This window comes from Motacilla alba, chromosome 26 (genome assembly GCF_015832195.1).
Source record: "Motacilla alba alba isolate MOTALB_02 chromosome 26, Motacilla_alba_V1.0_pri, whole genome shotgun sequence".
Classification (NCBI taxonomy): Eukaryota; Metazoa; Chordata; class Aves; order Passeriformes; family Motacillidae; genus Motacilla; species Motacilla alba.
The window spans coordinates 2,795,914-2,809,940 of NC_052041.1; the positions used below are offsets into that span (position 1 = coordinate 2,795,914).

General features: G+C 48.4%; 1 protein-coding gene across 5 annotated transcripts; it reads left to right on the forward strand.

Moving 5' to 3' along the window:
* The first annotated feature begins 980 nt into the window (after positions 1-980).
* On the forward strand, positions 981-13,048 carry LOC119711723 (polymeric immunoglobulin receptor-like). 5 transcript variants are annotated; one of them, XM_038162238.1, is made up of 11 exons: positions 984-1,463; positions 2,970-3,077; positions 5,177-5,515; positions 6,410-6,739; positions 6,812-7,141; positions 8,101-8,588; positions 8,667-8,764; positions 10,944-11,056; positions 11,726-11,864; positions 12,276-12,321; positions 12,888-13,048. In XM_038162238.1, exons 2-11 carry the CDS (start codon positions 3,041-3,043, stop codon positions 12,984-12,986), a joined length of 2,019 nt encoding a protein of 672 aa, XP_038018166.1. In that variant the 5' UTR covers positions 984-1,463; positions 2,970-3,040; the 3' UTR covers positions 12,987-13,048. The 5 variants fall into 5 exon arrangements, with proteins under 5 accessions (XP_038018168.1, XP_038018167.1, XP_038018166.1 ...); XM_038162239.1 differs by having other exon boundaries at positions 983-1,463; positions 8,101-8,764; positions 11,726-11,860; positions 12,888-12,978; XM_038162237.1 differs by having other exon boundaries at positions 984-1,467; positions 8,101-8,764.
* Positions 13,049-14,027: the final 979 nt, after the last annotated feature.

The following is a 14,027-nucleotide window of genomic DNA, read 5'->3' on the forward strand; positions in this document are numbered from 1 at the left end:
AGAAGAAGAGAATTCCTCTAAATCTCCCTCTGAACCCTTCCCACTCCTCACCCAGGGGAGGAATGTGCCCCCTGTTGATGGAGCGACCAAGTGATTTTGTGTCTGCTTAGAAAGGTAAAAAGGCCAGGAGTTTCTCTCCTTAATTTGGTACAAAGACACCTCATGGGACTTTGGGACTTCACCTCAGACCTGGGGCTGCCCACCGGACAGAGGCCAGGAGGTCCAGCCTGGGTAATTCACTAGAAAAAGAAGAGAATAAAGGAAATAATCACTTTTGTGGGGTGTTCCAGCAGGAGCAAGAACCTCTTGCCCCTGGCTCGGTTTTTCTCTACAAGAGCTTTGTTATTTTACCTGTTATTAAACCTTTTTTTTCTGTTCCCAGCACTACTTCAGAAGCCATCCTGCTGATTTGATGGCACTTGAAGTAGCAGAGCTGTCTCAGGTGGGATGGGTTCCTCTCAGAGCTCATCCCACATTACCCAGGGAATGCTGTCCTGCAGATCTGGGGACACTCGGGGTGCTGGAGCCAGCCCAGGGCCTCTCAGAGGTGCCACAGGTGGGCATTTTTAATTTTTAATCCATCATTTTTAACGGAAGGCAAAGCAGCCCCCAGTCCCTGGAAATAAATGATTTTTAACTGTAATTATTTTTAACTACTAATTATTTTTAACTAGTTAATTATAATTAACTACTGCCTCTGTAGTTTTGGAGCTATCAGCACACCCAAAGTCCTCTCAATCTCTGGCTGGTGCAAAAGAGGAATCGTGTTTATGGAACAAACTGCCCTGAGTTTGTTCTTCACCCCCTGTTTGTTCTGCAGACCTTCACACCCCGTGGCCTGAACCCACCCCGGTCACACTTCAGGGACTGGTTTAGGGCAAAAATGGAAGCAGAAATCTTCTTTTTGACCCCAAAACAGGATCGAAACACAGACATGAGCTCAGTCAAGGGCCAGTCAAGCCACAGGTGTCTGAGGAACCTTTCACGAAGTTCTTGGTGGGAAGTTCTGCCTGGAAGTGGCTCACAGCAAACACCATTTTGTGACATACTCCATGTTTTATATTAAAGCATTTTTTTTTCTGTAGAGCAGGGGAATTCCTCTCAAACTCTGCCGTTTCTGCTCCTGGCCTCTTCACCCTTTTTTTCCCCCTTTCCATGATGTCGTCACATCCCTAGATAGCTGAAAAAGACCATTTTTGGGTCTTTCTGATGACATCTCTGCCACTCCTCTGAGCGTTTTGACCATCTCCACGTCGCTCAGCAATGCACATCAAGTCCTCAGAAGATTTTTAGTGCGCCTGTTTTAAATCTACACATCACTATATGAAAAAAAAGAATTAGACATCAAGAGAAAAGCAAAGACTAACTGAGCTGCAAGCTGCAGAAACAACTTTATTCAACAAAATCTGAGCTGGAGGTGGAGGAAGAGAAAATTTCCAGCAGCAGAAGCATCACAGTGGAAGGTAGGTGAGTCTCAATTTGCCCTTAAAATACTGGTTTTTGGGGAACAGTGCTGTTGTAGAGTGATTATAGGAGAGAGATTTCACCTGTAGGATGTAACAGGTCTGAAATTCAACATAATTATTTCTATAAAAATAAAGGTAGTGACTTAGGATGATTTTTCTCCCCACTGTGCCCTTATATATTTTTTTTCCTTTTAAAGCTATAAATTCAATTACTGCCCTTTTTGGCCAAGAACAACCAAAAAAAAATTATATGGACGAGGTAAAATGCACCCCAGTCCTGGATGGTGCCAAAAATGGATCCTAGAAACATTTTCACAATATCAGACTGAAATAAATATAGAGAAAACCCAACCATTCATGGATTACCCCTGGGATTTCTGCAGCCCTTTCTTGTCTCTTTCTGCTTTATATTTAATGCCTGTTTGTGGGTTAGCATTAAAAAACAACTCCTTGCCTGAAAACCAACCTTAAATGAGATTAAAATGGGGCTGAGGGTTCTGTTCTGCAGAGCAGAAATAAGGAAAAGAGGGGTTGCACTGCTGGACATCAGAAAAGATGAAATAAGCATAGGAATTGCATTTTTACTGATTTTTTGATGACAAAAAAAAGCCATTCAGCTCTTTACAGGGCATTTTATGAGCTCTCATTGCTTCAAGTCCTCCAGTCTGGTGGGAATTGTGACTTTGAGTGAAAATCCCAATTTTTTACATATTCTGTATCTGTTGTTTGCAGTGAGGGAACTGCTGAGGCTCTGCCCTGAGTGAGCAGAGCGGGGGGGGCTCCAGCTGAGCCCAGTGCCCCAAAACCAGCACAAACTGGGGACACTGGAGCTGTGCCCCAAACCAGCACAAACTGGGGACACTGGAGCTGTGCCCAGTGCCCCAAAACCAGCACAAACTGGGGACACTGGAGCTGTGCCCCAAAACCAGCACAAACTGGGGACACTGGAGCTGTGCCCCAAACCAGCACAAACTGGGGACACTGGAGCTGTGCCCCAAACCAGCACAAACTTGGGACACTGGAGCTGTGCCCCAAACCAGCACAAACTTGGGACACTGGAGCTGTGCCCCAAACCAGCACAAACTGGGGGGATTCCAGCTGTGCCTGCCCTCTGCCCCAAACCAGCAGAAACTGGGGACACTGGAGCTGTGCCCTCTGCCCCAAACCAGCACAAACTGGGGACACTGGAGCTGTGCCCCAAACCAGCACAAACTGGGGACACTGGAGCTGTGCCCAGTGCCCCAAAACCAGCACAAACTGGGGACACTGGAGCTGTGCCCCAAACCAGCACAATCTGGGGGGCAGCACAGGCCTCAGAGCAGGAGTGTGAGACCTGCAGAGCACCATTAGCACCTTTTTTCCTTTTAAAATTTCCTTTAAAGATCATTTCTGGCCCAGGACAGGTCAAAGCCTCAGGGCCAGCAGGGAGGCAGCCCCTGTCCTGAGCTGCCACCAGAGCATGCAGAGGTTGCCACAATCTGTCTCTTCTCCTTGGTAACGCAGAAATCAGCAAAATCCCGTCCCCACGGTGAGATCAGTGAGGATTGCCCAGGGAACACTCGGGAGGGCTGGACATGGTGCTTCTCCTCCTTCTAGCAGCTCTGCTGCCAGGTGAGTCAGCAAGGCACGAGTGGCAGCCCCTGACGGGAACAGGTCAAGCTGGACCTGTGTGGGGTCTCAGCCCCAGATTGGGGTGACCCCGAAAGATGGAAAAGTCCCTCCTCCAACCCGTGCCTTCAAAGAAAGACTCAGCAGTCCTCTGTTGTCCGGTCTCAAGGTAGTTTATTGTTGGTTATCTAAAAGATTCTTCTCCTGAGCTGCTGTGGCCCGTTCAGCAGGTCAGACAAAGGCACACTGCCCTCCCAGGGGCTGCTGCCATCTTTTATATCACACATTACTGTTACATGTTTGTACTTTTTCCCCAATACCTACTATCTATATTGAATGGTGACTTTCTACTCTAAACCAATCTGTGAGTGCCAACAGCACCACAGACATGGAGGTCAGGAAGGAGAAAGAAGGAGGACAGGGCACACCCAAATCCCTCCATCTTAGAATCCCTGACCCCCATGGACAAAACTCGGACCCCTTGGCTTAAAACCCCCCTGTACAGCACTCAAAAATCCTTCCTTTCACTCCGTGACTACTTCTACTACAACACCTAAACTTTTGTGACTTCTTGTTCTTCCTGCAAAGTTGGTAAATTGTTCCATGGGTCAGGTTCAAAGCCACAGGGGTCTCTGGCTGCGTGCCAGGGTCTCAGATGCTTCTGACCCGGGTCTGGAACATCCGAGAATGTCTGCGGGACATTCTGAGTTCCGACAGACCTGGGCACCAGGCTGGATCCTCCCTTGGACACCCAACTCCTCCACCTGGGTTGGGTCCCTGGATGCTGAGAATTTTCAGCTGTCTGTGCTGAAAGGCACAGACTCGCCAGAGAGCACTGCATTTGGCCTGGGGCTGGAAAGGAAGCTTCCAGAATTGACTGATAGCACTGGGATTGTGGGTGTGGAGTTGGTTAGAAGTGTGTAATGTCACAGGGAGGAAAACGTTGGGGTTTAGAATACAGTGATAAATATGAAGCAAGATGGAGGTTTTAGGGCAGAAGCAAGTTGTTCTTCTTCACCTTCTTCTTCCTTCTTCTTCACCTTCTTCCTTCTTCTTCATAAGTTTGAGTGATGTTTGGTAATTGGACAGAAAAGTCTGCAGTGCGGGCTTCAAGAGATCAGTTACTGAGTTAAAAAAGAAAATAATCTAAGTGTCCTTTCTTGATTGGATAATTTAGTCTTAAAAAACCTTGTAACAAGAGATTGTTGGCCATTTTGTGCCTTGCTAATGAAAAGCTGCAGGACTCTTAGTTGTGAGACTGTTTTACTGATAAAAATAATAAACACCTGAGTCCAAGAATGAGCTGCCAGCTCAAATACCTTCAATCCCAACCTCAAGAAACCAATGCAGTGTGGAATACAAGAAACCAATGCAGTGTGGGATAGAAGAAACCAATGCAGTGTGGGGATAGAAGAAACCTGCAGTGTGGGAGCCCATCCCACCAGCCCTGCCCAGCCCAAGGCTGCAGAGAGCAGTGTGGGGCAGCAGGGAGCAGAATCCCATCAGCATCCCCAGGGGGAAGGATGCTGCCAGGTCAGGCAGAGTTTGCAAACGCCAAAGGGTTTTTCCATTTATTTCTGCCCTTGACCTTTAACTCCAGGGCTGGGGGGTCCTGGAAGGGGCATTGAGGGTCCCCCCATCTGTGCCGGTGGCTTTGTGGTACCAGGGATGCTCAGGGAGGGGAAACACCACATCCAAAATAGATTTTCTGGGACATCAGGGGCACTCAGGTCAGATCTGGAAAGAGGCAATCTGTGCAAAGATAAATGACAGGGAATAAAAATTAAAAAAAATTTAAAAGTTAAAAAATTCAAAATAAAAAATACAAAATGGAGATGATTTGGGCATGGCAGGAGATATTTAAGGGTGTTGGCACCACAGGTGGTGGGAGATGATTAAGGGTGTTGGAAACACCACATCCAAAGCAGATTTTCTGTGACACCAGGGGCTCTCAGGGAAGGAAACACCACATCCAGAATGGATTTCCTGAGCCCTGTGTGCCCTGGTGCCCCTCAGAACCCCAGCCCTGCCTGGAAGGAGCCGTGCTGGGCTCTGCTGGCTGGCTGGCAGTAACCCAACCCTTGTGTGTGTGTTTCCCCCAGAGCCCGTGGCCAGCAGCCTGCACAGCTCCAGGGTTTTGGCAGGAGGCCTGGGAGGCTCCATCACCCACCAGTGCTTCTACTCCCCCAGCCCGGCCAACCAACACCAGCGGAAATATTGGTGCAAGGTGGCAGCCAACGGGCTCTGCTCCACCATCATCTCCAGCAGCTTCACCTCCAGCCACTACCAGGGCAGGGTGGCCCTGGAGGACGTGCCCCAGAATGGCACCTTCACGGTGACAATGACAGGGCTGAGGAGCAGCGACTCGGGCACCTACAGGTGTGGCATTGGCAGCACCAACCGAGGGCTCTACGCCAGCCTCAACCTGACTGTTTTGGCAGGTAGGGTTTTGTCCTGGCTCCTGGGAGAGGTTTGGGGTCAGGCGCCTCAGCTTTTTGCTGTTAGCCAGTCTCGTGTTTGTGGGGTTCCCAGACAAAGGAAGGAGTGCTGAATCTGACTCCGTGTTCTCAGAAGGCTGATTTATTACTTTATGATCTATATTATATTAAAGAATACTAAATTAAACTATGCTAAAGAACACAGAAAGGGTACAGACAGAAGGCTAAAAAGATAATAATGAAAATCTCATGACTCTTTCCAGAGTCTGACACAGCTTGGCTGTAATTTGCCAATAAGTCAAAATAATTCACAGCAGAAACAATCCCCTGTGGGTGAACAATCTTCAAACACATTCCAAAGCAGCAAAACATAGGAGAAGCAAATCAGATAATTATTGTTTTCCTTTTTCTCTGAGGCTTCTCAGCTTCTCAAGAGAGAAATCCCGGCGAAGGGATTTTTCCAGAAAACATGAACAATGACAAGCCAGATAACAGAGTTTTATAATCTATTTTTATATAAAGTTATTCTATAACTTTATAATTTTGGGGTGTAAAAGCACCCACGTTTGCCAAATCAGCTGTTCAGAAACGTGGAAGGATTCTCCTTCTCCTGCCTGTTGGAAACACAGGTTTGGAAGTTCTGGGGAAGGGCGCAGGGGAAATATCTGAGTGAATGGGTTTTGGAGAGGTAAAGGAAATACCTGATGGAGTTGCAGGGTGTGACACACCATGTGTGTGTGGATATTTTTGAGATATTTTAAGCTAAAGAGATGAATGTTTGTTATCCTAGAGCAGAGCTCAGCAGCATGGCCTGAGATAAGTTGCAGAGCCAAAAGGATGGGGCAGGTTTTGGGGGCTCTGTGTGCTGACAGTGCCTGTGCTGCTCTCTCCCTACAGATGCCACGGTGTCAAAGCCAACCCAGCTCATCCGAGGGCAGCTCCACGGTTCTGTCACAGTCCTGTGCCGCTCTGGGGATGCCCAAAGTGCCCAGAAGAGGTTCTGGTGCAAAGTGGGCAGAAGCAGCTGCACTCCCATCGCCAGCTCTGATGGCTTTGTGAGCAGGAGGTACCAAGGACGCATCGCCATCACCCCTCAGGAGAGCTCTGGAGCTTTCAAAGTCCTGATCAATGACTTAAAGGAGGAAGATTCGGGGCTGTATCTGTGTGGGACACAAGGATTGAAGGGTCAGGACAGCCCACAGGAGGTGCTTCTGCAGGTGGCCACAGGTAGGACAGGGCATGGGGAGCTCAGCGCTGGGTGAGGGGCATGAAATTCTAACTCTGTGCCCTCCCCTGCAGCCTCCACCCTTCCCAGGAGACCCAAATTCCTCCGCGGCACAGTCGGGGGCTCGCTGTCCTTCCAGTGCCACCACGACCCCCAGGGCACCTACGAGAGGAAGTACCTGTGCAGGTGGAGGGCAGGGAGCTGCCAGGTGCTGCTGGACGACGAGGGGTTCGTGCTGGAGTCCCACCGAGGGCGGGCACACATGGCCAGCAGCCCCCCCGAGCTCGGCAGCTCCACGGTGCTGCTGGGGCAGCTGAGGGAGGAGGACGCAGGCTGGTACTGGTGTGGGGCCAGGAGTGGGGACACTGAGCTCACATCCTCCCTGAAGCTGCTCATCCACAAGGGTAGGTGGCGGGGTGTGGTATTTTTTGAGGCCCCCGTCAAAGGGAGGAAATCATTAATCTGATTTTATGTTCTTAGAAGGTTAATTTATTATTCCATTCTATTCCATTCCATTCTATTCCATTCCATTCTATTCTATTCCATTCTATTCCATTCTACTAAACTATACTAAAGAATAGAGCAAGGATCCTGACAGAAGGCTAAAAGATAATAAAGAAAAACTCCTGACTCTTTCCAGAGCCTCGACACAGCCTGACCGTGATTGGTCTTGAAGTCAAAACAATTTACCTGTTGGATAAACAATCTCCAAACACATTCCACATGAGCACAACACAGGAGAAGCAAATGAGATAATGTTGTTTTCCTTTTTCTCTGAGGCTTCTCAGCTTCCCAGGAGAAAATCCTGGGCAAGGGGATTTTTCCAGAAAATCTGACAGTGACAGTATGGTAGGTGGCATGGCCTGGGTGGTTCCCAAACCATTCTACATTTTCCTGTCATTATTAGCAAGCAGCTGGAGTGATGGTGAAGGTTTTCAGGGGTGGGAAAGCTGAGCTTTCCAAAGAAATGGAATAGGTTTGGGTGATATTGATTAGTTATGATGCAAACCCCCAGGATGTGACATCCTGGTCCTGGCACGGGCAGCACGGGGACGTGTTTGGCTTTGAAGAGAAGCTGAAGGTTAGCTTGCAGTTTGAGAAACTGCAGAGGGTAAATAGACAGATCCATGGAACTGCTCCTCTGGCAAAGGCAGAACGAGGAGGGTTAAAGCAGGAATGTTCGCCAGGTGCCCAGGTTTTCATCAGAGCTTTTACAGCACTCCCAGGAGAACAGGAATGCCCGAGTCTGGTGTTTTTTCACAGGAGGTGCCAGGTGAAATGTGTAAATCTGTGGTAAATCTAACAAACACACTGTCTCTGCCAAAGGCTGGCTACTAAAGCTTTAAAATAATGTTCTCTGTAGGAAACTGCTCCTCACGGGGCCCAGGAACAGCCACTCCTGAGGGAGCCACAGCACCACGTCCTGCTGCCCTCAGCACTGCCGGGCACAGCCGCAGGGCACACGGGATGGGCACTGTCACCCCGGGCACCAGAACGGGCACTGTCACCTATGGGACCTCCACGGGCACTGTCCCCAAGGACACCAGAATGGGCACTGTCCCCAAGGACACCATGGGCACTGTCCCCAAGGACACCATGGGCACTGTCACCCCGGGCACCAGAACAGGCACTGTCACCTATGGGACCTCCACGGGCACTGTCCCAAAGGACACCATGGGCACTGTCACCCCGGGCACCAGAACAGGCACTGTCACCTATGGGACCTCCACGGGCACTGTCCCCAAGGACACCATGGGCACTGTCACCCCGGGCACCAGAACAGGCACTGTCACCTATGGGACCTCCACGGGCACTGTCCCCAAGGACACCAGAATGGGCACTGTCCCCAAGGTCACCATGGGCACTGTCACCCCGGGCACCAGAACGGGCAGTGTCACCTATGGGACCTCCACGGGCACTGTCCCCAAGGACACCATGGGCACTGTCACCCCTGGCACCAGCTCCCTGCTGCCCACTGCCACCCCTGGCACCTCTGCAGCCTCCCCAGGTGACGCCTTTCAGGAGAGGTGAGTGCACAGCCACATCCTTGGTGTTTTCCAGCCTGTCTGCCCCATCCCTGGGCCCTGTGGAAGCTGTGCACAGCTGGAAACACCTCCAGGGACACCAGAAGGGAGAGAAGGCAGCGAGGCCATTGTATTTGTGGGGTGCCCTGAGGAAGGAAGGAATGATGAATCTGACTCCGTGTTCTCAGAAAACTAATTTATTATTTTATGATCTATATTATATTAAAGAATGCCACACTAAACTGTGCTAAAGAACACAGAAGGGATACAGACAGAAGGCTAAAAAGATAATAATGAAACTCGTGACTCTGTCCAGAGTCTGACACAGCTTGTCAAAACAACTCACACCAGAATCCAATGCAACAATCACCTGTGGTAAACAATCTCCAAACACATTCCAGGCGAGCAAAACACAAGAAAATCAAATGAGATAAGAATTGTTTCCCTTTTCTCTGAAGCTTCTCAGCTTCCCAGGAGAAAAATCCTGAGCAAAGGGATTTTTCCAGAGAATGTGAACGCCACACAAGGCCACCTCATGCCTGTGCATACTTTGAAGCTGTCTCTGGCCCTGCTGGTGCTGGCTGCTGCTGAGGAGCAGATGCCAGAGTCAACAGCTGTGCTCCTGCCTGTTTCCCTGTGCTCAGGACACTGGCAGGACCTTGGGGGACGTTGCTGAGGTTTGAGCAATAGCCCTGGTGAATGTGTGGCTGCTGCACAGCCCAGAGCAGCCCTCCTGAGCCCTGCAGCAGCTAGGAGTATTGTACCAGGATGACTCTTAGTTAGGGAATAATGTGTAACGGCTCTATGGTTTCAGAAGGTTGAAGAAATGCTTTATTAAGCTATACTAAGAGCTTAATAAAGCATTTATTATTTCTACTATATTACATTAGATTATATTACATTACATTATATTCTATATTAATGCTTTATTAAGCTATACTAAGAGCTTAATAAAGCATTCATTATTTCTATTATATTACATTAGATTATATTACATTACATTATATTGCATTACATTATATTATATTCTATATTAATGCTTTATTAAGCTACTAAGAGCTAAATAAAGTATTTATTATTTATATTAGATTAGATTATATTACATTACATTATATTCTATATTAATGCTTTATTAAGCTATACTAAGAGCTTAATAAAGCATTTATATTATTATATCACAATAAAACTATATCATATTAAAGAAAACCTCCTTTTAGACAGTCATGACACAGCTTTGACTTAATTGGTCAATCAATCTAGAACAACCATCACTAGTGGCCAATTAAGAAATCACTCTGGTAAACAATTTCTATCACACATTCCACATGCACTAAACAACAGGAGGAGCAAATAGAGAGAAGAATTGTTTCCTCCCTTCTCTGGGCTTTCTCAGAGACTTTCACGGCTTCCTAGGAAAATCCTGGGAGAGAGAATGATGTCTCTCTGTTCAGAGGATGTGAGTGCCACACCAGGAGCCCACGGGCAGTGCTGGGAGCTCGCTGTTGAACCAGGAGTGGGCTTTGGGCAAGGTTCATCCAAAGGCTGGCAGGGTTTTGGGCAGCAATTATTCCCTGGTCGTTCCCCACAGCAGTTCCTGTGTCTCTTCCCAGTGGATTTCCCTCCTGTGAGCAGCTCCAGCTTCTCCCCCAGCCGTGGCCACCAGCCAGCCCTGCTGGAGGGATCCTGCAGCTGCACCAGGAATTGCAGGGTCAGCCAGAACCCAGCTGGGCAAAGTCCCCAAATCCACCTCAGTGCCGAGATGGGCACCTGGGACCTTCCTCCACCCCCATCCTCCCCACCCCAGCTTCCCCCAAGCCACATCATCCAGGCAGAAAGAGGGAAGACAGCTTCCAAAGGTGTGAGGGCTGTAACAACCCACCACGAGGATGTATTGCTTGTGAATCGGGGTTGTGCTTGTGGATTTGTGTTGTGTAAACAGCTCATTTTCCCCTTGGAGGGGCTAATTCAGCTGGCAGCACAAACCCCAGACAGCAGCTGTAGAAATCACTTCCTCATAAGCCAAACTCCAGATCAAATGATTGCAACTCTCCTTGACTCTGTTGACTTGGCTTTGATTCAGAGTTTACAGCTCCTTGGTACTCTTCAGTGTGAAAACAACCACCTGCATGAACCACAAAGGGGACTCCAAACCTAATTTAATCCTGGTGCTTCATCTTCCCAGCTCCTCAGGTGAACCACAGCTGCTCCCGGTTGTGCTGTCAGCTCTGCTTTTCCTGATTTGCATCACCATCATCATCCTCACCCTGGCCAAAATCAAGCTTCAAAAGCAGACAGGTAAATTGGCCAGGCGGGACCTTTTGGGCCTGCAGTGGTTGTTTTGCAAGGGCTTTGCTTGTGATTTCCAAGGGCTGGAGTCTGACCCGTGGAATGTTTCCATCTCCCAGACACGTGTCTGTCCTGCAGCCCCAGAACATGGCTGGACCTGCAAGCAAAGTCCTTGAGAAGTTGTTTGGTTTTGTTTGAAATGTGCTGAAATGCAAAGCAAATGAAAGAAATGGCAATCCTGGAGCCCTGCTGGAAGCCAGGCTGGGTTTTTGTGTGTAGAGGATTTGTGGCTCCGTGGCTGACAGAAAATCCTGGAGGGAGGGACCTGTGTGGTGTGAGTGGCTTCACTCTGGGCAGCTTCTGGGGCCAAATCCAGCTCATTCCATGCAAAGCTGAAAAAGACAGGCCCAAAAATTCCTTCTAAGAACTGATTTGCAAAGATAGGTGCATCTGTCTCAATCCAGACCATGTTACAGCCATAGAAATAAATTTAGGGACAGAAAACCTTCGGCAATGAGAGCGGTGAGGGGAAACACGTAATTCACAAGAAGGGAACTGTGAAATATGGCCTAATAATGGCTGAATAATGGCCTAATTTGGTGTCTGACCTGCTGGAATGCTTCAAGAGGTGCTAGTGGGGGTGCTCCCTGCCGTGCACCCGTGTGTTTTGTGTTACAGGAGGAGGAAGCAGCAGCACGGGGGGCCTGGAGCCGGCTTTGGCCCGTGCTGGGCTGAGCCCTGGAAAGGAGGAAAGGATGGAGGAGAACCCAAGCCCAGGAGAGGAGCAGGAATTCAGGATGGGCTCTGGCAAATGTAGGTGGGTGTTTGCTGAAACTGGCGCTGCAAGTGTCGTCTCCATTGATAAAAGAGAATAAACTGACATTTTAAGCAGGGGATTTGTGGCTCAGCGAGGAAAACCAGGTTTGCAGTCCAGGAATCACAACCCGCAGCCCAAGAATCACATTCTGCTGCCAAACTCCTGCCTCTACTCCTTCCCAAGAAACCTTAAGGCATGGGTTTCATAAGACTTGGATTAAATCCTACATCAAGTTTATATATTTATTGCAGGGTCAATTATAATTTTTGATTGCAAGCAGTAAAGCTGTTATCTCACTTCCTGCCTCTTTCAGTAAATTCTGATTTCTGATCTCCTTTCCCAGCATTACACAAAAGTAATTATTGTTCACAGTGTTGCAACCATGTCATTCTCTTTTGTTCTGTTGTGCAGGACAATCTCTGCTATCCTTGGAAATATCAGGATGACCAGCTTCTATGTAAGAGTCACAGATTGTTGATGCTTTTTAGAGAAAAGCTGCTGTAAAAGTCATCTCAGAAAATATTTTAAAGTGTATCTAATCTGTAGGAATTTGTGTCAGTGAGAAGGACTCCACTGGAAAAAAAATAGTGGAATAGTGGCTCAGAAATTTGGTGATTTCGTGTTCTCACTCCAATGCACTCAGAGCCAACAGGGGTCTTCTGGTCCTAAATAGAAAGGAAAATTACACTTCCCCTAAAACCTTGAAAATCAACTAAACTATCAACATTCTGTGAAAAACTCCTCAAAGGGAGAATGAAACTCAGAAATTATTTGTGCCTTTTCTTCCCAGATGGCTGGGCTGGGGTAAAGCCTGGGATAATTCTCTGCACCGAGCAGGAGCTTGACTCCAGAAGTCCCCTCTGACCCAGGCTTTTCCACCTTTCTGCTCTCAAAACTCCTTAAAATATCATTTTAAATACCAAGTTTGGCATAAACCCAGAAATACCTATGAAATTACTTCTACAAATACCAGAGAGAGGCAATGCCAGATCACAGCTTCTCTTCTGTTTCATTATTTTACAGTTACCCTATGGAGAAAAATTACTGGAAATTTTCTCTGTGGAAAGCCAAGCCCTCAACACCTCCCCCTGCACTCCTCAGAACCCAAATCCCCTTTGCTGAGAGCTGAACCCCCACGCTGCCCAAATTGCTCCCTGTTTTGCAGAAGAGAGAATAAAATAACACCCCCGAAAACAACTATTTGTGGGTTGTTTCTTTGAGGGAAAGGTAAAACTGGGGCGGGGGAAAAGGAAGGACTTTTGTGGCTTCGGGGCTGCTGATATCAGAGAATCACAGAATTGGAAAGGATCAGGCTGCTCAAAAAAGAAGGATTTTCTGTGGTTTTTTTTTAAATCCTGATCGATGGAGTCATTTTCCAACACATAAACCACGTCTCATTTCAGTTTCTCAGACACCCACGTTCCCAAAGTGCTGGTTTTCCTTCACCTCTCCTGCAGGGTTATCCACAGCTTCAGAAGCAGCTGAAATTCAGCCCGAGCACAGCCCAGCCCCAGGCAGCAGCGTTGTGTTCACACTCACATCGGGGCTCATGCTGCAATCTGCACTCCCCAAATAAAAGCAATCCGAAGGTTGTTTGTTTTCTGGAGATGCCAAAATGCTTTGGAACCTGGGACTTGGCAGGGACACGCTTCCTCGTGTGCTAAAGCAAGGAAATACATTCAAATATATTTGCATGAGGCAAGGGGCTGGTTTTACTGGAAACCTTGAGGGTGGAAAGGGGGGTTTGGTTTAAAAGAAACCTCTCCATTCACCTTGGATTAATTTCTGCTCCTTGAGATGCACCAGCAGGTAGAGGTTCCCATATTTCTGCCAGGTTTTCCTCTGCCCATGGCAATCCCACCTTCCTCTGCAAGGTGTTAAAAGCACATTTCCATCCCTCTGCAGGATCCAGCAGGGAAACTGATCCCGAGGGATCCGTGCCTGGGAGAGTGGGAGCTCCAGGAGAGCAAACACAGCTGTGTCCACCGTGGTCCAGCCAGCACAAGTGGTGGCCACGAGGCAAAAAAATGTCCTGCCAGCATGACCTGGGGAATGTTTGGAATGCCCAGGGAAGCAGCACTGGTGGGAAGCTTGCAGGGGATCAGGGTTTGTTCCCATCGAGGAGAGGTGGTGGTGGCTGCTCTCTCAGTCCAAGATCCCACC